The following is a 25969-nucleotide window of genomic DNA, read 5'->3' on the forward strand; positions in this document are numbered from 1 at the left end:
GGGAGCTATGAACTCCGTTGGAGATGCATTCTCTTGCGGTAAGCAAATGTTTAATTTTTTAATGTAACTTAATTTTGTTTTATTTCATGTTTTAATTTGTCACAGGAATTTACCCATTGATTTTTCTATCAGAAATCAATTGTAATTTACGATGGTGTAAAGAGGTTTTACATCGATGTTCACTTTGGCATGAAGTAAGCTTTTTCTAATACCGTATTTCACGGCATAATCGTCGCACTTTTTATACCAAAATTTTCGAAAAAAAATTGTAGGGTGCGACCATTATACGATGAATATTTAATACCAGTATTTGTATTACTCAAGAAATGTATTTATAACTAAATTGTATTTGATACAAATTTAAGATGCACGTAATACTCGCGTTTATACATCAAAATAATTAAAATAGTCTAAAACAAAATTCATAATTTTTCGCAACAATTCGGCGAACGTTTTTCCAACCTGAAAATAAAAATGAACGTATTAAGTTAATTTGTCATTAATTTGAGTATTAAAGTTAAAATATTACACTTGCAAAAAATTATCGCTTTGTTGTGAAATGCGGACTTACCGGTACGCAATTTATTCCAAATCTTCGGTGTCGCTATCGCAGGTTTCGCTATCTGATGCGCCGTCCTTGCCTCTGTTAATACCATTATCAGATTCTTCTTCTCCCTGCCACACTGCGTCATCTTCGGAACCGTCTAGTGCATTCGAAATCCCAGTCCTTTTGAAGCTCTTGGAGACTAGTTCAGGTGGTATAAGATCCCAACTCTTCTTCGCCCACGAGCATAACAAGTCCAAGGGTGGACGCCTGATATTTCCGGCGGGCGTCAATTGCTGATCGCCGCTCATCATCCACTCGTTGTAAAATCGACGTAAGTGGTCTTTAAAGGGTTTATTAACACATACGTCTAGTGGCTGCAAAGCAGATGTTAGGCCACCAGGAATGACTATCTGTCGTGTCTTATTTGTAGTGAGAATTTGCTTCACTTCGTTCACGAGGTGACCTCGGAAACTATCTAAAACAAGCAGAGCTGGTTGTTTTAGTAGTGCACCAGGTCTTCTATTCCACACAGTTTTAACCCAGTCCAGCATGAGTTCTACGTCCATCCAACCCTTTGGTTGCACTCGTACATGAATTCCACGGGGAAACTGTATATTCTTAGGCATCGTTTTCCTCTTGAAAATGATGTAAGGCGGCAACTTTCTCCCGTCAGCTGTAATGGCTAGCATTGCCGTGCATCGCAATTTCTCACTACCGCTGGTTTTCATTAATACACTCCGTGATCCTTTTAGCGCAATAGTGCTGTTGCGAGGCATATCAAAAAAGATTGGAGTCTGATCGGCATTACCGATTTGAGAAAGCAAGTACGAAGTTTCCTTGCGCAAACGTATGACAAATCGGTGAAAATTTACAATCTTGTCCGTGTAATCAGCAGGCAACTTTTGGCTTAGCGTTGTTCTCCTTCGCACTGACAGATTGTGTCGTCGCATGAACCCCTTAATCCACCCACGAGTCGCCTTAAACTGAGTTACCGGTATGTTGTGTTTGCACGCTACCTCCTGTCCCTTAATTTGTAACATTTCATATGATACACTGCAGCCATTGTTACGTATTTCACTGACGTACCTAAACACTTCTTCGTCAATTATATGAAACTTCCCTGTTTTAGGACCTCTAAACGCGCGTCTAGAAGGGTTTGTGCTTTTTAGCTTGTTTTTTAATTTCCGCCAGTCACGCACCAACTTTTCACTCACAGAAAATTTTCTTTCTGCAGCTCTGTTCCCGTGCTGTTCAGCGAAGGCAATTAACTTACGCTTAGCTTGAAGCCCGCAGAATAGTTTCTATATTTACCCATAATCGCTTATAAATGCTTCACACGTTAATGTTTTGCGATATAAATGACTTTCCGTAATTGTTCACTATTAAAACAAATTATTTCTGCAAACACCCAAAACACAAATTAAAAACTTAAATTCTCACGCACACATGTCTACAGTAATCACGTAAATCTGAAACAAATAAATGCATCTGTGATCTGTCCATTCCAGAGCAGCCAATACTGTTAGGCAGCAAGGAAGCATGCAACAATTGCATCAGTTTAGCTCGTTGGTTGCGACACACTACTGCGCTTGCGCAAAGCTCGCAAACCGGAGCTCTAGCTAGCGCGGTGTAGATCTACTGTATAGTTGATTGTATTCCGAGACGTCAGTAACAAACATTCATTTTTTTCAATTTCTTTTAAACATACGGTAATTAGGTTAATATTTCTTCCCAGTTATTGATGATTTTACATTACATTACATTACTGACGAGTTTATAAAATAAAACTTTAATAGCATTGGATAATAATTATCTTGACTGCTTGGATAAAAGTTTTCATCCCATGCCCGGACACTTATGACGTAGTAGTAAGATAAGAGTCTAGCGATGACAACTGAGACATCGTAAATAATTCGGCTGAATAATTCCGTGGAAATCTGCGTTATCGTCTTGGATTTCACTTCGTGCGCAATAACACAGGAGCCGGCCCCATGGTGTAGGGGTAGCGTGCTTGCCTCTTACACGGAGGCCTCGGGTTCAATTCACGGCCGGGTCAGGGAATTTTACCTGTATCTGAGGACTGGTTCGAGGTCCATTCAACCTACCTAGCCGGTATTTCCTGGCGACGTTGCCGATAAGCGATAACTTACAGCCTTACGTATTTCAAATGGGAACTCATAATATGTAGGTGGTCAATAAATAGTACACTGTCTCGCGACAACGTTGTCAAACTGCCGATAGCCTACCGGTAAGCATAATATGTAGGTTGTGAATAAATAGTACACTGTCTCGCGACCACGTTGTCAAACTGCCGATAGTCTACCGGTAAGCCATGCGTCGTACATATACCGGTATTATTTATTTATACGTTGTGCAACATGTCGCAAACGTGACTGTGTTGCCAAATTGCCCATACACGTATTTAAATTGCGCATTCATGTGCAACTTACGTTGCAGTTCCATTTACCTTTTAACCAGATTAGTGAACAAAATTTGGACGTGCGACGATTATGTAATTAAAGGTTTAAAGTCCGATTTTTGTATTGAAAATAAAGGATGCGACGATTACGCGGTGGCGACGATTATGCCGTGAAATACGGTAGTTTTGTAACTTAAATTTATTTTTCATTAAGCTTGACCTCAGTAATTCTGATGTATTTTTAAATGTTTTCCTTTTACCTGTATTTTATTTCATTGGTGAAAGTGGTCGCTTCACATTGAAAGTATTTGTCATGAAAATTAGTACTGTACTGGCAAGATTGTAAGATTGCAACTTTATTACATCAGGCTTTGTTTTTCTGTTGTGTGTTTATGTTATCAGTAGTATTCCTTATTTCCTTTTTTTTAAAAAATGTTTTTATAATAAATATGTATTTACTATAAGTAGGTATTAACTATTCTTTGGTTGAAGTTTTGGCCACAAAAATTCTTCGATCCACAACCTTGTAGGGTTCCTTCCACTGTCCACATCTTGCCATTAGTTTCTGTGTATTTTAACTTGTTTAATTTTGATTTTATGAAATAGTTTTAAGGATTCTAAATTTTATTTAATGTCCCAAATGTTTTTTCTTGTATATAATTGTTTTATTAATGCCCCAAGCACTGCTACAATTTATTTTAAGCCTGGCAGCTGCTGCTTCTTGTTCTAACTTTGTTGTTCTTGTTCTATCTTTAACATTCTTGGACAGCAGGCAGATGTCATCAGCAAAGTTCAGATCTTCAAGGAAGCTGAGCTCCTCCCACTGTATAACTCTACTTTTTTCCCCTCCACTGCCTTCCTTTCACTCGATTCAACATAAGTGAGAACAAGGTAGGAGAATGGATGCAACCTTCACAAACACCTGATCTGATTGTGATAGGATTTCGTTGGTGAAAGTGGTCACTTCACATTGAAAGTATTTTACATGAAAATTAGTACTATACTGGCAAGATTGTAAGATTGCAACTTTATTACATCAGGTTTTTTTTTTTTTTTTTTTTTTTTTTTTTTTTTTTTTTACAACCGGACAACCTTCTTGATGTCACAAACTCATCAGAGGAGTTAATGAGATGAAATAAATGACATTATGGATGATAGTAGGAAGGTAGAGTGTGAAACCCATTGCTGGCACATAGCCTACTACTGTCGGTTAGCACCAAGAAATCCTTCGCGGATGATTTGACATTCGTATCCATCATACACCTCACAGATTAGGTTGATGATTTTACCCGAAATACTGTATTCATTGAGAGTATTCCACATTACATTTCAGTTCACTGAGTCAAATGCCTTTTCAAAATCTACAAAGGTGAGATGTAGTGGGCTCTGCCATTCTACACTTCATTCCAGAATGATGCAAAGAGTGTTTATGAGATCAGGACAGCTGCAATTTTTGTGGAAGCAGCTTGTTCTTTGCTACTTTGTGATTGACTGCATCCTTGATTTGATTGAGAATGCTTCTTGATAGTTATTTCAGGGTATGGACAAACAGTGTGATGCCTTTCCAGGTGTTGCCATTCACAGTATCACCTTTCTTTGGGATCTTTATGATTAGTCCTCTTTTTCAGTCCTTTGACAATTTCTCTTTCTGCCATACCTTTTCAAAAATTGGCTTTAGTAGGCTGACCGAGATTTCAGAATCAACTTTGAGAATATCTGGGGAAATTGTATTGACTCCTGGTGCCTTTCTGTTCCTCATTTGGTTTCGTGCTGTTCGTATTTCTGCAGTAATTGGACAATGTAGTGGTATGTCTGGATCTGCACTTGTCGTGTGTTATGTTTTATGTTTCTATTAAGGACTTCTGAAACATCTCGAGCTGATCTTCTTGGATAGATTTTATATGTACCAACATCGGCATTAGGTTTCACATTTCTTGTATCAGTAGTTTGTTCAGAAAAATATACATTTGGATGTACCCAATTTTTGCTCATGTTTTATTAATTTGTTTTTCAAAGCCTTACACTTTCTGAACTTCCTTTTGGACAAGTTTCTTGTGATGCTGTGCACTACTTCACCTTTATATGCAGCTTTCTCTGAGAGTTCATGCTTGTGCATAACATAATTCATGCACCCTGATATTTTAAGTTGACTCTGGTTAAAAGAAATGCTGTAGCCTACTTGCATATTTTATGTGCTCATTTTCTCAAACATTTATTTCACAGTTTAGGGCAAGTTTCAAAATAGCAAAAACCAGACAAGTCCAAAAATATGATTTTTCTGGAAAAAGAAAAGCACCCTCTCTCAAACATTTATCATGCAATGTATTGCCCTAGAAAAAATGTAGAGGTAGATTTTGTATATACCAGCATTGGCATTATGTTTCACTTTTCTTATCAGTAGTTTGTTCAGAAAAAAGAAAACACATTTGGACATATCCATTTTTTATAGAAAATAAATAATATTTTTACTTATGATTTGCCCAGTGAAACACAAAAACAAATGTTTCATTCATTTGATAAGTATTACAGCAACCTACAAATAAACACATAATTGGTATTTTATAAGAATGAAAAATCACTTGTGTGAATTGTGCCCTAAATTTGAAATGTCTGGTACTTTTGTAGAAATACTACATTTTTAAGCATTCATTGGGAGAACATTGGTTTTTGTGGAATCTTATTACATGAATAGATGTTGCTCGAAGTTGACTATCTTTCTCTTCCATGGAGAACGCCATTATGGTAATGAATGCCAAGCGATTATAATGAAAAAGTGTTTGATTTTCAAGAACATAAAGAAAAACTAATTGTGCTCCTAAGTTGTTAATATGATCCAGATATCATGCCAATCAGTTTTGATGTGCTCCTAGTTGAATAATTGTTATGAAAAGAAAAATCAATCATTATTGTGCAGACATTTGGAAACAAGAAACAGAGATGTACACTTATGCTTGCTATAACAGCTGATGGCAGAAAATTGTCACCTTATGTGGTTTTTCAAAGAAAACCATGCCAAAAGTGAAATTTTACAATTACAGTAGCAGCAGTAGTGATGACAAATAGTTGTTGCTGCTAGCTAAGATAAGACATTTTTCTATTTATTTTTCTGGTATGCCACTTCATAATGATATGATTGGTTTCTTAGCTAATTTTTTTTCTTATTTTGCTTCAGGTGCTGTTATAAGCTCATAACAGGATCTTTTCAGTATCCGTATGTTCAGCATGTCTCGTGGATCCTTTGTTTGACTCGTAAACAAACCTGATTAAATAAATTAATTTGATGTAGAATAATGTGATATTCCATGAAGTTTATATTTTTTTTGTGTATACCATTTGTTTGTTTTTTGTTAATAAATCATTTATGTATTAGAATTCTGTGAATAATTTATGCACCCAAAATTTGACCTATATCTTTCGTCAGAAAAAGTGCGTGAATTATTTAAAAAAATACAGTAAAAATGCCCTTCTCTATGCAATGTTGGTAACACAAAAGAAGTTACGAAGTATGCTTCTTTGAGGCTTCAATTGCTGAGGATGATTTTACCTAGTTGAAAGTACTCCAGAGAGGTGATTTGTTTACTACTCAAGACTGAAGATCGTCATGATGGCCACTATATTGAAGGCCACTCTCCTGATGAAGATGGGAAGCTGTAACAAGCTCGATGGGGGATGCAAAGAAATGAATGTAGAAGAGCTGGGATTGATGAAGAAAGAGCCTATATATTTGAAGACGCAGTGTATGAAGACTGTCCTTTCCTTCTAAGTTGTTACGTCTGTTCTTGTCCCTCTCTCTGTTTGTTCCTCTTCTCACACTATCCTGTCATTTCATTTATCCATGTCACTTTTCATGTTCCTATCTTTCTGTTTATGACTTGATTTGTCAATTCCTTGTTCCTTCCCATTGACTTATTTACTGTTAAAATGCTGTAATGCCTATTTTATTTACCTCATTCTCATTCCCAAATCTGCAACATGAATAGTCTCGTTATACGAGGGGTGCTCCCCCCCCCCACCACCACCCATTCCCCCAAAAAAAGACACAATTTAAAAAAAATACAGAATGTTTTTTCGAGTTACAAATGCTTACTTGTACTTTTGGATGCCATGCAGCACCAACTTAAATTCTCTTTTCAACTCCAAAATGTCTGCAAAAGTTTCCCTTTCAGCTACCTTTTCATCCAGAGAAACAAAAAGAAATTACAAGGTGCAAAGTATGGTGAGCAGGGAGGGTGAGGAAGCAGTGTAATGCGGTTTAATGCCAAAAAATCATGCACAGAAATGGCTGTGTTAGCTGAAACATTGTCATGGTGGGAGAACTAGTCTGCACTCTGCCACAGATAGAAAATGTGGACTTACAGAACTAAAATCTCTGTTTACACCATGAATATTGAATCACGTTCACTTCCTGACACAAAAAGTGAAAAATTGCTTAGTTTCTGAGTAATCAAAGAGATAGCTTGCCTGCTTAATACATGGATGTTTATCTGCATTTTTCCAATAAAGGGGTGCACCTCTAAGCTTATAGAATAATCGCAACATTTACTATAAATTTCCCTAAATACTGTACTGTTTGTCACTTTCCTAACATAATCGAATTGTACAAGTTTATTGGTAAAGTGTGTATGGGACAATATTTTAAAGTGTAAGACAAGAAATATTTTATTATGAAAGACCAAAGACCATCGAATGAGATGAGGTATGTCAAGTTTGATCCTGATACTTTTGTCCAAGAGTGTGCTCAGTTTTGACATGGAAAGTTCTTACAACTCAGCCACTCAAGTTTGGAAAGTGAGCGTCATAAAAATTTGTTCTTGGGTACGTGAGAATTACTATTCAAGAATAAGCAGTGCTTTAAATATGAATTTACCATTGGAGAGGTTGTTCCTTGGACTACATGTTTCACAGATAATCTTATTGTCATCAGGCTGCAGTGAGGGAGCTGCACTGTGAACCTCTGATTTTGAATAGTTTAGTATTATTAGAACCACTGCAGCGAGCGAATGGCTCATCTGATCTGAGCAATTCTGGTGTCAATTTAACATAAACAAACAAACTACAGACATAAATAACAAATACACATAGTGGTGTGTGGTACTGTTAGAAGCTGTCCCTGAGCATAGCATGATGGTACCACAAGACAATGTTCTGTCTAGGACCTTTTTAATGGCCGCACTGCCCTGTTGTTTTTACAGGCTGCCTGGCAAACATAACCTAGATATGTACAAGTTAGATAATATTAATATATATTTAAGTCACTGAGTGCTCCAAATTAAAATGTAAATACTGTAAAACTATTTATTTAAATGATATATCTTCAATATTGTCAGCATAATTGCATTAATTAGATCGGAGTTTAAATGTTTAGATTGACTATCACCTAGTGTGCGCGAGCGGTGTCTGAATTAGCATGGAATTGCATGCAAGCACTCAATTCTGTATGACGTCGCAAACCCATGGTAAGCCCATGTGTTATATAATTATGAACGAACAGTAGAACAGTACAAGTTCATAATACTCTTATGTCTTGTTTGTGATAATAACACTAAAATAGTTCAATTTTGCAGTTAGTGTTTACCTGATATTATTGTTAATGCCCTGAGGAGAATAAATTAAAATGTTATCATGTATGTATGTTCAGTCTTCAGCCCTAAGGCTGGTTGGATCCCCAACAGCTCTGCCATCAGCTGTCATAGATGGCCTAGGCATCACTGAAAAGGCGTACTAGGGAAATGAGGAATGAGGTAGTTTCCCGTTGATTTCCTCACTGAGCCAGAAGTTGCTATTACATATGAGTCTGCCAAGCCCACTGAAATGCATGCACCAACTGACCCTATGAGCAACATTTTCATACCATTCATAACAGGGACTGGCTGCAGAAGGAATGGCATTACTAGCATCGCTCATACCTCAGTCACTTTCATATTGTCAAAGCCAAGCATAAGACAGAGACAGATCAATGAAAGTAACAAAATTACTCTAGCCCATACCAGAAGACATAGTGCACTGTGAACACTAGGTCCTGCCAGCTAAGGCACAATGTTATCATATCCATTCTTTATGTAGTATTCCCACCCAGCTGACGGAAATTTCTGGGGAGAACACTGTAAGAGTTATCCAGCAATCTTAGGGACAAAGTTATATGGAGTTCGTATTTCTGCAGTAATTGGACAATGTAGTGGTATGTCTGGATCTGCACTTGTCGTGTGTTATGTTTTATGTTTCTATTAAGGACTTCTGAAACATCTCGAGCTGATCTTCTTGGATAGATTTTATATGTACCAACATCGGCATTAGGTTTCACATTTCTTGTATCAGTAGTTTGTTCAGAAAAATATACATTTGGATGTACCCAATTTTTGCTCATGTTTTATTAATTTGTTTTTCAAAGCCTTACACTTTCTGAACTTCCTTTTGGACAAGTTTCTTGTGATGCTGTGCACTACTTCACCTTTATATGCAGCTTTCTCTGAGAGTTCATGCTTGTGCATAACATAATTCATGCACCCTGATATTTTAAGTTGACTCTGGTTAAAAGAAATGCTGTAGCCTACTTGCATATTTTATGTGCTCATTTTCTCAAACATTTATTTCACAGTTTAGGGCAAGTTTCAAAATAGCAAAAACCAGACAAGTCCAAAAATATGATTTTTCTGGAAAAAGAAAAGCACCCTCTCTCAAACATTTATCATGCAATGTATTGCCCTAGAAAAAATGTAGAGGTAGATTTTGTATATACCAGCATTGGCATTATGTTTCACTTTTCTTATCAGTAGTTTGTTCAGAAAAAAGAAAACACATTTGGACATTTGGACATATCCATTTTTTATAGAAAATAAATAATATTTTTACTTATGATTTGCCCAGTGAAACACAAAAACAAATGTTTCATTCATTTGATAAGTATTACAGCAACCTACAAATAAACACATAATTGGTATTTTATAAGAATGAAAAATTACTTGTGTGAATTGTGCCCTAAATTTGAAATGTCTGGTACTTTTGTAGAAATACTACATTTTTAAGCATTCATTGGGAGAACATTGGTTTTTGTGGAATCTTATTACATGAATAGATGTTGCTCGAAGTTGACTATCTTTCTCTTCCATGGTAATGAATGCCAAGCGATTATAATGAAAAAGTGTTTGATTTTCAAGAACATAAAGAAAAACTAATTGTGCTCCTAAGTTGTTAATATGATCCAGATATCATGCCAATCAGTTTTGATGTGCTCCTAGTTGAATAATTGTTATGAAAAGAAAAATCAATCATTATTGTGCAGACATTTGGAAACAAGAAACAGAGATGTACACTTATGCTTGCTATAACAGCTGATGGCAGAAAATTGTCACCTTATGTGGTTTTTCAAAGAAAACCATGCCAAAAGTGAAATTTTACAATTACAGTAGCAGCAGTAGTGATGACAAATAGTTGTTGCTGCTAGCTAAGATAAGACATTTTTCTATTTATTTTTCTGGTATGCCACTTCATAATGATATGATTGGTTTCTTAGCTAATTTTTTTTCTTATTTTGCTTCAGGTGCTGTTATAAGCTCATAACAGGATCTTTTCAGTATCCGTATGTTCAGCATGTCTCGTGGATCCTTTGTTTGACTCGTAAACAAACCTGATTAAATAAATTAATTTGATGTAGAATAATGTGATATTCCATGAAGTTTATATTTTTTTTGTGTATACCATTTGTTTGTTTTTTGTTAATAAATCATTTATGTATTAGAATTCTGTGAATAATTTATGCACCCAAAATTTGACCTATATCTTTCGTCAGAAAAAGTGCGTGAATTATTTAAAAAAATACAGTAAAAATGCCCTTCTCTATGCAATGTTGGTAACACAAAAGAAGTTACGAAGTATGCTTCTTTGAGGCTTCAATTGCTGAGGATGATTTTACCTAGTTGAAAGTACTCCAGAGAGGTGATTTGTTTACTACTCAAGACTGAAGATCGTCATGATGGCCACTATATTGAAGGCCACTCTCCTGATGAAGATGGGAAGCTGTAACAAGCTCGATGGGGGATGCAAAGAAATGAATGTAGAAGAGCTGGGATTGATGAAGAAAGAGCCTATATATTTGAAGACGCAGTGTATGAAGACTGTCCTTTCCTTCTAAGTTGTTACGTCTGTTCTTGTCCCTCTCTCTGTTTGTTCCTCTTCTCACACTATCCTGTCATTTCATTTATCCATGTCACTTTTCATGTTCCTATCTTTCTGTTTATGACTTGATTTGTCAATTCCTTGTTCCTTCCCATTGACTTATTTACTGTTAAAATGCTGTAATGCCTATTTTATTTACCTCATTCTCATTCCCAAATCTGCAACATGAATAGTCTCGTTATACGAGGGGTGCTCCCCCCCCCCACCACCACCCATTCCCCCAAAAAAAGACACAATTTAAAAAAAATACAGAATGTTTTTTCGAGTTACAAATGCTTACTTGTACTTTTGGATGCCATGCAGCACCAACTTAAATTCTCTTTTCAACTCCAAAATGTCTGCAAAAGTTTCCCTTTCAGCTACCTTTTCATCCAGAGAAACAAAAAGAAATTACAAGGTGCAAAGTATGGTGAGCAGGGAGGGTGAGGAAGCAGTGTAATGCGGTTTAATGCCAAAAAATCATGCACAGAAATGGCTGTGTTAGCTGAAACATTGTCATGGTGGGAGAACTAGTCTGCACTCTGCCACAGATAGAAAATGTGGACTTACAGAACTAAAATCTCTGTTTACACCATGAATATTGAATCACGTTCACTTCCTGACACAAAAAGTGAAAAATTGCTTAGTTTCTGAGTAATCAAAGAGATAGCTTGCCTGCTTAATACATGGATGTTTATCTGCATTTTTCCAATAAAGGGGTGCACCTCTAAGCTTATAGAATAATCGCAACATTTACTATAAATTTCCCTAAATACTGTACTGTTTGTCACTTTCCTAACATAATCGAATTGTACAAGTTTATTGGTAAAGTGTGTATGGGACAATATTTTAAAGTGTAAGACAAGAAATATTTTATTATGAAAGACCAAAGACCATCGAATGAGATGAGGTATGTCAAGTTTGATCCTGATACTTTTGTCCAAGAGTGTGCTCAGTTTTGACATGGAAAGTTCTTACAACTCAGCCACTCAAGTTTGGAAAGTGAGCGTCATAAAAATTTGTTCTTGGGTACGTGAGAATTACTATTCAAGAATAAGCAGTGCTTTAAATATGAATTTACCATTGGAGAGGTTGTTCCTTGGACTACATGTTTCACAGATAATCTTATTGTCATCAGGCTGCAGTGAGGGAGCTGCACTGTGAACCTCTGATTTTGAATAGTTTAGTATTATTAGAACCACTGCAGCGAGCGAATGGCTCATCTGATCTGAGCAATTCTGGTGTCAATTTAACATAAACAAACAAACTACAGACATAAATAACAAATACACATAGTGGTGTGTGGTACTGTTAGAAGCTGTCCCTGAGCATAGCATGATGGTACCACAAGACAATGTTCTGTCTAGGACCTTTTTAATGGCCGCACTGCCCTGTTGTTTTTACAGGCTGCCTGGCAAACATAACCTAGATATGTACAAGTTAGATAATATTAATATATATTTAAGTCACTGAGTGCTCCAAATTAAAATGTAAATACTGTAAAACTATTTATTTAAATGATATATCTTCAATATTGTCAGCATAATTGCATTAATTAGATCGGAGTTTAAATGTTTAGATTGACTATCACCTAGTGTGCGCGAGCGGTGTCTGAATTAGCATGGAATTGCATGCAAGCACTCAATTCTGTATGACGTCGCAAACCCATGGTAAGCCCATGTGTTATATAATTATGAACGAACAGTAGAACAGTACAAGTTCATAATACTCTTATGTCTTGTTTGTGATAATAACACTAAAATAGTTCAATTTTGCAGTTAGTGTTTACCTGATATTATTGTTAATGCCCTGAGGAGAATAAATTAAAATGTTATCATGTATGTATGTTCAGTCTTCAGCCCTAAGGCTGGTTGGATCCCCAACAGCTCTGCCATCAGCTGTCATAGATGGCCTAGGCATCACTGAAAAGGCGTACTAGGGAAATGAGGAATGAGGTAGTTTCCCGTTGATTTCCTCACTGAGCCAGAAGTTGCTATTACATATGAGTCTGCCAAGCCCACTGAAATGCATGCACCAACTGACCCTATGAGCAACATTTTCATACCATTCATAACAGGGACTGGCTGCAGAAGGAATGGCATTACTAGCATCGCTCATACCTCAGTCACTTTCATATTGTCAAAGCCAAGCATAAGACAGAGACAGATCAATGAAAGTAACAAAATTACTCTAGCCCATACCAGAAGACATAGTGCACTGTGAACACTAGGTCCTGCCAGCTAAGGCACAATGTTATCATATCCATTCTTTATGTAGTATTCCCACCCAGCTGACGGAAATTTCTGGGGAGAACACTGTAAGAGTTATCCAGCAATCTTAGGGACAAAGTTATATGGAGTAGAAAATTTGAGAATTTGTTAATTTGTTTCTGTTTGTAAATTCTGACCCATGATGTGTATATCATTGAATAGAGATTCTTTTAGCTGACATAAGGGTATCATTGTGGAAGACTTTGGACAATTAGGGCAGACTTTCGACTTACACAAGTACACACGCTGTCTGGTATGGGATGATACAGAGAGCATGCTCAGAATATGTTGCTAGGAGAAAAGCCAGATAAGTTGGTTTACAATAAATGTAAATAAAATGAATAATGGCTCGTCTAAATGAAGCAATTCTGTTGTTGATACGTGGTAAACAGGCTAACTAATATCATAAACAGTAAACATAAATAACAAACACACATAGTGACTTTTTGATCAATAAACATTTTCTTTGCTGGTTATGAGTTAAAATGTTCAAAATCTAGTGTTCACAGAGAAACTATTGTATTAACAACACGAAGAGAAACTGATTCTGCCATACCTGCACACTCTCTTTTTTTACTCTCACCGCCCACAGACATCGTGCACAAACACCTATAGCCATGTATGACACAGCCTACCCTGTGCTTTTTTGGGTGTGAGGAAGTGTACATACCTGAAGATATAATGTATTTTGTTCTTCAAGGACTTTTAAAATAAATTATCTCCAGGTTAGACACAGAATACCTCCACAACCAAAAATGATAATTCATTGCTTGTAAACACAAATAAAATTATTCTGTATACCTTGAGACACAAATATCAGTTATTTATTCATCTGAGGAATTCATAAAGCTAAGTTCTGAGCCACAATCTAGTTGGTTAGTGTATTTAGCTGACTTTATCACTTCATCCTACAAAATTTGATGTAAACTATTCAACAACAGATCTAAATTTTCTGCAATAACTTGATATGAAAATGTACTAACTGTGTAGCAAGAAAATGAAATAAATGATCCATGCAAAGAGCTATTTAATTTATCGGCAAGACGCCATCGCAGCACCTACTTGCACTACCTGGATGGCGTCCCTCTCCTTGCCGCCATTCCTCTTCGAGTCCTTTGGTTCACCTCAGGGGATGCTTCTGTTGATTCTGTGCTTGAGTCAAGTTCGAATACAGAATCTGTACCAGGAAAAAAAGAATTACTTAAAAATCTTTAGATTTAAGGTCTACATTTATTAAGCATTTCTGTTTTGATTAAAAATGATCATGTATCTGATTAATGTGGCTGAAACCAGATACTAATTACCGTCTTATATCAGTCTGAAATAACGGAACTAATTTTAAAAATAAATATCTTGGAGTTTCAAAAGAGATTCAGCAAGTATGGTATGAAAATGAGCATTTTCAAGACTAGTAATGTAATTTGGGAAGAAACCTAGGAGAATTGAATGTCAAGTAGGAAATATGAAACTGGAATATTGTATCACTTCAAGTACTTAGGATGTATAATCCATGCATGAGCTATTTCATTTATCAGCAAGGTTTCATCGCAGTACCTCCTTCTAGTACCTAGATGGTGTCCCAGTAAGAATGAAGGTGTAACAAAAATACAATGCAATAAGCTCGCAGTTGTATTCAGTGGTATTCTGTGAAAAGGAGGTGAAATTTCAAACAGCTTTACATTGCTCTATATTCGGGCTGGCTTTACTGATACAAGTGAAAACTGAGTGGACTCAAATTACCTAATTCATAAGTTGGACGTAACAGACATGAAGGTAGCGGGAATGCTGCTACAAACAGGTGGGATCAGTGGCAGGAGGGTACTCAAAATGCAGAGTTAAAGTCTAAATTAGGAATGAACGGGTCATGCGAGATGAATGGAGGAGGATAGGTTACCTAGGAAAATTATGAATTTGACCATAAGAGACAAGAGAAACAGAGATAGACAGAGACGACGATGGTTTTGCAGTCACTGAGAAATGTTGAAAAATGTTCCAGCTTATTCTGCAAACTTGCACAGCAGTAGCATAGACAACCGTGTATTGCAATAAGTTATGGTGTATAAACACCTCAGATGGATTGAGCGCAAACTTAAAGATAGGGCAAGATTCAATGCCTGATGGTACCACAACGTGAACGAAACACTGGTACACTTGGGGTGGGGGGAAGGCTGAACTAAAGCTAATGGTGTAGGTATTGAATGTTACTCTTAAGCAAATAAAGCATGTAGGGCTTGCTAAAAATTAAAATGCTATTACTTACTAGTCACCAGGACAGAAGTAATTAGTATGATCAACACTCAGTTGGTGATGTCAGGACAAACATGATGCAAGTTGTATACCTAGATGATACATGGGTGAATGTAAATAAAATTCTAAAACTGCAGCCACTGAGGCAACGATATGCACAGCATTCCTAAAATGAAACTGGGGGAAAACATTCACACTTTCAAAATGAATGTTAATATTCTACAACTAAATAATAACTGAAAATACAGTCAAATATTTGAAGAGGAGTTTGTCATGAAACACAGCAGTCATGTTTTCCACAACATAAATCCAAAAGTACCACATTATTCATATTTATTTATCAAGATAGTCCCATATTGTTAATAGGTTTTAATCATGTAAAATGCCATATTGCTTTCTCCACTTGGTAATCATATTAGTATTAGATTTAATCAACCTGCCAGTACTCATAATAGGGTACTATTTTAAGAACTCTAGGAAGGAGAAGAAGAACAAACATGTACCAGTTGCAGCAACAAGGGTCTAAATACTGGATAGGTTTGATACACAAACAGTTCACTATTCAATTATATACTTTTTATGTCACTTCGAAAATTGTTTTCATGTTTTGAAAACATTTTATAAATTAAAAGGAAGTATTCATTTTAATGGAAGCACTCCTACTTTAATCCTATCCCTCACAAGTCCACATGATCATATAGGTCCAGCTCTAATTTCCTTTTGAAGGCAAAAGCATCTTGATTCTTTGCAGTAATAAAATTATATCAAATTCTGCCAGTCATGCCTCATCTCTTGCTGTTACTTCCTATGGCCAATGGAAGCATGAAGAAGACTTGAAATGTTTACACATTAAACTAGTGGTGTAAATAATTTAGTAAACCTTTATTTTTACACTTACTCTCTTTAATTACAAGGTTCATTGCTATAAGACCTATCTGTGTCGGTGTGACATATAGCAAAATTGTAAAATAATAAATTAAAATTTACAAGACTCATAATGTAAACAATATAATGTACATAATTGAGATTCAGAAACAATAATCATAAACTCTCATATTTGTGTTAGAGATTTTTTGGATAAAACTGAGGTACTGTTTGGTTATTTTTCCCATTATCTAGATAGATATGGTTAACCAACACTACAACTGTGGCAGAATGTCAGGTCACGCAGAGGAGCTGAGGAAATGAATTGATGCACAGACCTGCAAGAGGATGGAAAGGCAGCAGAACTGATCAAGGAAGGAGGAGAGTGTCTACATTTTCAAATTTATAAACTGATTCAGGTGGTATGAGGGAATAAGACACTACCAGTAGAATGGGAATCAGCCACAATATGTCCAATCTATACAAGAAGCAAGAAGGAATACAGCAACTACTGCAGAATCAGCCTCCTGAACGTGACCTACAAGGTGCTTTCTAATGTTATCCTTAACACATTCGCTTCCATATCCAACCATGGTTGGTTTAGGTTTCAGGTGTGTAAAATACCCTATCCGACCTTAGTCAGAGTTGAATTCATGCCACCTTTTTACATTCAAAAGTACGTTAGATGACCCAGTATATCTGTTTGCCGGTAGATAGTGGGAAGACAAACATTTTACTACAGCTTGGGGTAATTTTCTGTGTTGTGTGCTGTGTGATCTAAATAAACACGAACCTGTCTCGAGTTTTCTGAAGTGCATGGTTGGAATTCAAGAGGCGCTGAGTGATATAATGAATAGTCATGGCAAGTAAACAATTTATATGTTTTGACCAAGTGATCGAGTTAGATGACGATACAGAGAAGTCCTTATTTCATGCTGACAATGACATACCAATAGTGTCTAAGAAGTAACCAAGTTATTGTCCCCCTTTTCCAGAGTTTGTGACCAATGCATGATTAAATATTGATGTTCACAACAGTGATGATGTTTATTGCTGGTATTATTAGGAAGTCAGATACAAAAATGTACTGGGCAGATGATCCCACTTTTGAAAGTTCAATTTTCCCAAAAAACAATGCATAGGAACCAGTTTGAAAGTTTATTGCCATTCCTTCATTTGAATGACAACAGGCACAATGAGAGTAGTGCAGATAGGTTCTACAAAATTAGGCTGATATTAGAACAGCTTAGTGACCAGTTCCCTTTGGTGTACACCTGAGAGTAAAACTTGGTGCTAGAAGGAATGCTGGTTTGGAGAAGGTGCCTTTGATTCCATGTTTATAATCTGGCCAAGATCACAAAATACAGAATAATGGTCTGCGTGATTTGTGAATCTGCTGGTGGATATGTATGTAAACTGAAAATATACTGCGTTTCAGCTTCTAAACCCCTACGTAGGTTTGGAATATTCCATCTACATGGACAATTATTATAACAGTGTTCAGTTAGCAAAATAATTACGGGAGTGAAACACTACCATATGTGGGACAATCCATCAAAATAGGGGACTACCGAAAGAATTTAGGGATCACCAAAAACAATTAAATAAAGGTGAGATGACATTTCAATGGGGAAGTGCTGCATGATTTCAAAAACGCACTCCACTGAAGTGGTTGAAACACAGTCTAAATTTGACAGGAGGAAACTAAAATCAGTGAGCATAGCAGACTATAACCTATATACGCATGATATCCTTTAATTCAAAAAATGTGTAAGTTGCCAGAGAAGGTGTTTTTCTATCATACTTCCAATCATGTCCCTCCCAAGAAAGCACTGGCAAAAGACCCCATTTCATTTGGATGGAAAAAGAAAGGAACATCCCTTCCCCCACCTTAAAAAGTGACAGTACTGTAGAAAGAGTGGTGTTCCTCTGCATGGTGGACAGTGTGACACCAGATATCACACACTTAAAAATTGTACTAGGTCATCTTGTGAAGGTATGTAAAATTTTTCAGTATTTTTAGGGTTTATAGTTTAGGAGTAATACTAAGTTTTTTTTTTTTTAATAATCTGCTATACATCACACCGACACAGATAGGTCTCATGATGACGATGGGATAGGAAAGCGATAAGAATAAGAAGGAACCAACCATGGTCTTAATTAAGGTACAGCCTGATGTGAAAATGGTAAACAACGAAAAACCATCTTCAGGGCTGCCAACAGTGGGATTTGAACCCACAATCTTCTGAATCTACGTGACACAAACTGAGTGGCCACTTGCTTGATAATACTAAGTTAAAGCTGTGTACAAGTTATCTAGTGAGTTAGCACGGCATTTAAAAACTGCTGGGCTGCATGATTAAATGCCTGCGGAAGGAACTGGGAGTGACTCTGTTAAGAAACGTGCCCCTCCATCCAGGACTATCAAGCTGGCTGTAGGCCCAGTTGATCAACCATAGATCACATTTTCTCACCAAGTCAACTGTTTAAGAAACAGTGTGAACATTATAAGAACATTTTAATAAACTTTTCAAGATGTATAAAGAGAAACAAGAAAAAGAACATAGCAACAGGGAAGAGGGAGCAATATTAACCCTCTACTGCATACTGTTACCAGATACTGCAGTTGAGGGCAACAAATAACTTTTCACCTGTGTAAATGGATAAATATTATAGACAGAGGTAGTTTTACAGCACACCTTCAACGGTACAGTCAATTAAACACATATCCCAGTGATGCCTTGTTTTTTTTTTTTTACATAACATAAGACAAAACAGCCCTACAGCCAAAGGTACTCCTTCCACCCCGTCAACATCCACGCAAACCAACCACCGTTTATTTTTCGTGGGCCCTCCCCATCACATTACCACAGGCTTCAGGAGTACCTCTGGCTCAACCTCAAAGACATTACCGACCTACGGTAGTGCAAGAATACTTGCGCCTTGCAATACGTACCCATGGCCAGTAGGCAGTAATGTTCAGTTTTAGCGTAAAATCGTGAAAAATCGTATATATATTCCAACTAGCAAGATACCCGTGCTTCGCTACGGTATTATACTGAAATTTATAATTGAATGCTTATTGTTTTAGATATATAATCCGCCGAAATTCGCGATCTGACTCGTTCTCTGCGAGAATCCACCAAAATTCCCGATCTATTATTTTACGGCACGTTTCCTCCCATTTTTAAATCTTCCTTTCCAGCAATCGATTTCGTACTTCCCGAGTTAGGCTCAGGTATTCCTCCAGGTCAGTTGGGTCCGTAAATCTTTGCCATCTTTTCCTATGATATTTTTAATACGGATATAATCCTTCAGGAGATCCGGCGTGCTGTCATACTGGGTGCCTTGGCGGCACTGAACCCGCGACCGGACTGCATTCTTAGTCATTACCCGTCCAGGAGCCGTTTCCATCGCGGTCCGCAATTTGACGACGGTCCGGATTATTAGTATTATTATTATTATTATTATTATTATTATTATTATTATTATTATTATTATTATTATTATTATTATTATTATTATTATTATTACTATTATGTGTTGCTGGAATGGCTGATGACAGGGAAAACCGGAGTATCCGGAGAAAAACCTGTCCCGCCTCCGTTTTGTCCAGCACGAATGCCACATGGAGTGACCGGGATTTGAACCACGGAACCCAGCTGTGAGAGGCCGGCGCGCTGCCGCCTGAGCAACGGAGGATCCTTATAAGTACATTAATAACAGTAAAATCAATTGGTCTCACCTCCTTCTACACCCCACCGCCGTTAAGTTTATTTACAGCCCCCCCCCCCCGAAGAAGAATTAAAAGGATGCTTGTTTCTTTATGTTTAAGGGAGATTCCAAACACCAATGTTCACGTCTATTAACTTCAGTTTTGAGATATAAGTATCCACATAAAAATAATTTACTTTTTTTCACTTCATTTCACAATAATCTCTCCTCCCCCTAAATGAATTTTCCCCGCAAAAAAAAAAACTTCTTTCTTTAATAGTAAAGGATTTTCTAAATACCAATTATCACGACTCTAACTTCTTCAGTTTTTGATTTATGTGTCCTCATGAAAGGAATTCAACTCCTTTACACTCCCGCCCTCCAAGATAGTTTCCCCACCAAAACGCCTTTTTCTTTGTTTTTAAAGGAGATCCAAATACGAATTTTCACGTCTGTAACAACTTTAGTATTAGATGTATGTATTCTCATACAATTAAGTCAACTAATGTTTCAATTCTTTCACCCCCCCCCCCCCGCCCCCTTCATTGGATTTTCCGAGAATACGTGTTTCTTTACTTTTAAAGCAGATTGCAAATATCAAATTTCACATCTGTAACATCTTCATTTTTGAGATATCAGTAGCCTAATTAAAAGAATTCATCACCATTTTCAGTCACTTTTACCCCCCCCCCCCGCCCTCCACCCAAGTGGTATTTCCGAAAACTAAAAATACACTTTTCTTTATGTTTAATAGAGATAAAAATACCATTTTTCACTTCTGTAACATGTTAAGTTTTTTAGATATCCGTAAAAATTCTCATTTTAAAATTTCACCCCTTTTGGGTTCCCTTTAAGTAGAGTTTCCAAAAACAAATAACCTATATTTCTTTACATTTACAGGAGATTTACACCCACTTTTTACGTCTGTAACATTTTACGATTCCAAGATATTCTGTAGATATAGTCTTTCAAAAAATTCACCCCAATTTGTCACTCCTGTTTAACCGCCATTAATTGGCTTTTCCAAAAACTAAAAAATACGTGTTTCTTTATTTTTAAAGGAGATCACATATGCGAATTATCAGTTCTGTAATATCTTTCGTTTCTGAGATATGTGTATCCTCATTAAAGGCATTCAACCCATTTTTCACCCTTTTACACCCCTCCTATTAGGACTTACTGGAAACAAAAAAAATACGTGTTCCTTTGTTTTTAGAGGAGATTCTAACCACCAATTTTTACATCTGTAAATTTTAAAGTTTTAAGATGTAGACACACTCATTTTAAAAAATTCACCCCCGTTTTCACCCCCCAATATTTGGATTTTCCAAAAACGAAAAAATACCTGTTTCTTTACTTTTAAAGTAGATCCAAAATACCAATTTTCAGGTCTGTAATATCTTCAGGTTCTGAAAATAAGTATCCTCATGAAAGGCATTCAACCCATTATTCACCCTTTTACACCCTTCCTATTGGGATTTTCCTAAAACAAAAGAATACATGTTTCTTTATTTTTAAAGGAGATTCTAAATACCAATTTTTACATCTATAAACTTAAAAAATTTTGAGATATAGATACACTCATTTTAAAAAATCACCCCCTTTTCACCCCCCATTAATTGTATTTTCCACAAAACAAAAAATACGTGTTTATTTATTTTTAAAGGAGATCCCAAACACCAATTTTCAGGTCTGTAATATCTTCAGGTTCTGAAATATAAGTAGACTCATGAAATGCATTCGACCCCTTTTTCAACCTTTTCCACCCTTCCTATTAGGATTTTCCGAAAACAAAATATACGTGTTCCTTTATCTTTAATGGAGATTCTAAATACCTATTTTTACACCTATAACCTTTAAAAGTTTTGAGATATAGATACACTCATTTTAAAATAGTACCCCTTTTTACCCCCCTAATTGGGTTTTCCAGAAACAAAAAAATACGTGTTTCTTTATTTTTAAAGGAGATCCCAAACACCAATTTTCAGGTCTATAATATCTTCAGTTTCTGAGATATAAGTAGCCTCATTAAAGGCATTCAACCCCTTTTTTACCCCTTTTCACACCTCCTATTGCGATTTTCCGAAAACAAAAAAAAAAACGTGTTTCTTTATTTTTAATGAAGATTCTAAATACCAATTTTTACATCTGCAAACTTTAAAAGTTTGGAGATATAGATTCACTAATTTTAAAAATTCACCCCCTTTTCACCCTCCCATTAATTAGATTTTCCAAAAACAAAAAAATACGTGTTTCTTTATTTTTAAAAGAGATCAAAAGTACCAATTTTCAGGTCTGTAATATCTTCAGTTTCTGAGATATAAGTACCGGTATCCTGATTAAAGGCATTCAACACGTTTTCCCCCATTTTCACCCTTTTTCACCCCTCCTATTGGGATTTTCTGAAAACAAAAAAATACGTGTTTCCTTATTTTCAAAGAAGATTCTAAATACCAATTTTTACATTTGTAAACTTTTAAAGTTTTGAGATATAGGTGCACTCATTTTAAAACTTCACCCCCCCTTTTCACCCCCTTAGCAACGGAATATCCAAAAATCCTCTCTTAGCGAGCACCTACATCTTCATATGAATGTATCCCCAAAATTTCATTTCATTATGTCCAGTAGTTTTGGCTCGGCGATGATGAATCAGTCAGTCAGTCAGGACAAGCTATTTTATATATATATAGACTAGCAAGATACCCGTGCTTCGCTACGGTATTGTACTGAAATTTATAATTGAATGCTTATTGTTTTAGATATATAATCCGCCGAAATTCGCGATCTGACTCGTTTTCTGTGAGAATCCACCAAAATTCCCGATCTGACTCGTTTTCTATTAGATTACGGCACGTTTCCTCCCATTTTTCAATCTTCCTTTCCAGCAATCGATTTCGTACTTCCCGGGCTAGGCTCAGGTATTCCTCCCGGTCAGTTGGCTCCGTAAATCTTTGCCATCTTTTCCTATAATCATTTTAATATGTATAAAATCCTTCAGGAGATCCGGCGTGGTGTCATATTGGGTGCTTTGGCGGCACTGAACCCGCGGCCGGACTGCATTCTTAGTCATTACCCGTCCAGGAGCCGTTTCCAGCGCGATCCGCACATTTGACGACGGTCCGGAACATTATTATTATTATTATTATTATTATTATTATTATTATTATTATTATTATTATTATTATTATTACTATTATGTGTTGCTGGAAAGGCTGATGACAGGGAAAACCGGAGTATCCGGAGAAAAACCTGTCCCACCTCCGTTTTTTCCAGCACGAATGTCACATGGAGTGACCGGGATTTGAACCACGGAACCCAGCTGTGAGAGAGGCCCGCGCGCTGCCGCCTTAGCAAAGGAGGATACTTATAAGTACATTAAGAACAGTAAAATCAATGGGTTCACCTCCTTCTACACCCCACCGCCGTTAAGTTTATTTACCGGCAAACCCCCCCCCCAAAAAAAAAATTAAAAGAAGGCTTGTTTCTTTATGTTTAAAGGAGATTCCAAACACCAATGTTCACGTCTATTGCCGTCAGTTTTGAGATATAAGTATCCCCATAAAAATAATTTATTTTTTTCACTTCATCTCACACTACTCCCCCCCACCCGTAAGTGAATTTTCCCGCAAAAAATACTTGCTTCTTTAATAGTAAAAGATCTTCTAAATACCAATTATCACGACTCTAACTTCTTCAGCTTTTGATTTATGTGTCGTCATGAAAGGAATTCAACTCCTTTACACTCCCACCCTCCAAGATGGTTTCCCCACCGAAACGCGTTTTTCTTTGTTTTTAAAGGAGATCTAAATACGAATTTTCACGTCTGTAACAACTTTAGTTTTTATTAGATGTTTGCATTCTCATACAATTAAGTCAATTAAATTTTCAATACTTTCACCCCCCCCCCCTCATTGGATTTTCCGAGAATACGTGTTTCTTTACTTTTAAAGCAGATTGCAAATATCGAATTTCACGTCTGTGACATCTTCATTTTTGAGATATCAGTAGCCTAATTAAAAGAATTCAACACCATTTTCAGTCACTCTTACCCACCCCCCACCACCCAAGTGGTATTTCCGAAAAATAAAAATACACGATTCGTTATGTTTAATAGAGATAAAAAATACCATTTTTCACTTCTGTAACATGTTAAGTTTTTTTAGATATACTGTAAAAATTCTCATTTTAAAATTTCACCACTTTTGAGTTCCCCTTAGGTGGATTTCCAAAAACAAATCACCTATGTTTCTTTACATTTACAGGAGATTCCAAACACCCACTTTTTACGTCTGTAACATTTTACGTTTCCAAGATATTCTGTAGATATAGTCTTTCAAAAAATTCACCCAATTTGTCACTCCTGTTTAACCGCCATTAATTGGATTTCCAAAAACTAAAAAATACGTGTTTCTTTATTTTTAAAGGAGGTCCCATATACAAATTTTCGGTTCTGTAATATCTTCAGGTTCTGAAATATAAGTATCCTCATTAAAGGCATTCAACCCATTTTTCACCCTTTTACACCCCTCCTATTGGGATTTACAGGAAACAAAAAAATACGTGTTCCTTTATTTTTGAGGAGATTCTAACTACCAATTTTTACATCTGTAAATTTTTAAGTTTTAAGATGTAAACACACTCATTTCTAAAAATTCACCCCCCACTTTCAACCCCCAATATTTATATCTTCAAAAAACGAAAAAATACGTGTTTCTTTACTTTTAAAGTAGATACCACATACCAATTTTCAGGTCTGTAATATCTTCAGGTTCTGAAATATAAGAAGCCTCATTAAAGGCATTCAACCCATTATTCACCCTTTTACACCCTTCCTATTGGGATTTTCCGAGAACAAAAGATTACGCGTTTCTTTATTTTTAAAGGAGATTCTAAATACCAATTTTTACATCCATACACTTTAAAAGTTTTGAGATATAGATACACTCATTTTAAAAAATCACCCCCTTTTCACCCCCCCCCATTAATTGGATTTTCGAAAAACAAAAAAATAAGTGATTCTTTATTTTTTAAAGAGATCCCAAACATCAATTTTCAGGTCTGTAATATCTTCAGGTTCTGAGATATAAGTAGCCTCATTAAAGGCATTCAACCCCTTTTTCACCCATTTTTACGATTCCTATTGCGATTTTCAAAAAACCAAAAAATACTTGTTTCTTTATTCTTAACTAGCAAGATACCCGTGCTTCGCTACGGTATTGTACTGAAATTTATAATTGAATGCTTATTGTTTTAGATATATAATCCGCCGAAATTCGCGATCTGACTCGTTTTCTGTGAGAATCCACCAAAATTCCCGATCTGACTCGTTTTCTATTAGATTACGGCACGTTTCCTCCCATTTTTCAATCTTCCTTTCCAGCAATCGATTTCGTACTTCCCGGGCTAGGCTCAGGTATTCCTCCCGGTCAGTTGGCTCCGTAAATCTTTGCCATCTTTTCCTATAATCATTTTAATATGTATAAAATCCTTCAGGAGATCCGGCGTGGTGTCATATTGGGTGCTTTGGCGGCACTGAACCCGCGGCCGGACTGCATTCTTAGTCATTACCCGTCCAGGAGCCGTTTCCAGCGCGATCCGCACATTTGACGACGGTCCGGAACATTATTATTATTATTATTATTATTATTATTATTATTATTATTATTATTATTATTATTATTACTATTATGTGTTGCTGGAAAGGCTGATGACAGGGAAAACCGGAGTATCCGGAGAAAAACCTGTCCCACCTCCGTT

At 36.4% G+C, this 25969-nt stretch overlaps 1 protein-coding gene across 1 annotated transcript in view; it reads right to left on the minus strand.

Annotated features, from left to right (window-relative positions):
* The window catches only part of LOC136872151 (cell adhesion molecule Dscam1), a 476843-nt gene that overhangs the window by 19167 nt on the left and 431707 nt on the right, over window positions 1-25969 (minus strand). The window contains exon 28 of the mRNA XM_067145993.2: window positions 14459-14564. Within this exon, the coding sequence (XP_067002094.2) occupies window positions 14459-14564 (106 nt within the window). The remainder of the gene's footprint in view (window positions 1-14458; window positions 14565-25969) is intronic.

This window comes from Anabrus simplex, chromosome 4 (genome assembly GCF_040414725.1).
Source record: "Anabrus simplex isolate iqAnaSimp1 chromosome 4, ASM4041472v1, whole genome shotgun sequence".
In the NCBI taxonomy this organism is placed as follows: domain Eukaryota; kingdom Metazoa; phylum Arthropoda; class Insecta; order Orthoptera; family Tettigoniidae; genus Anabrus; species Anabrus simplex.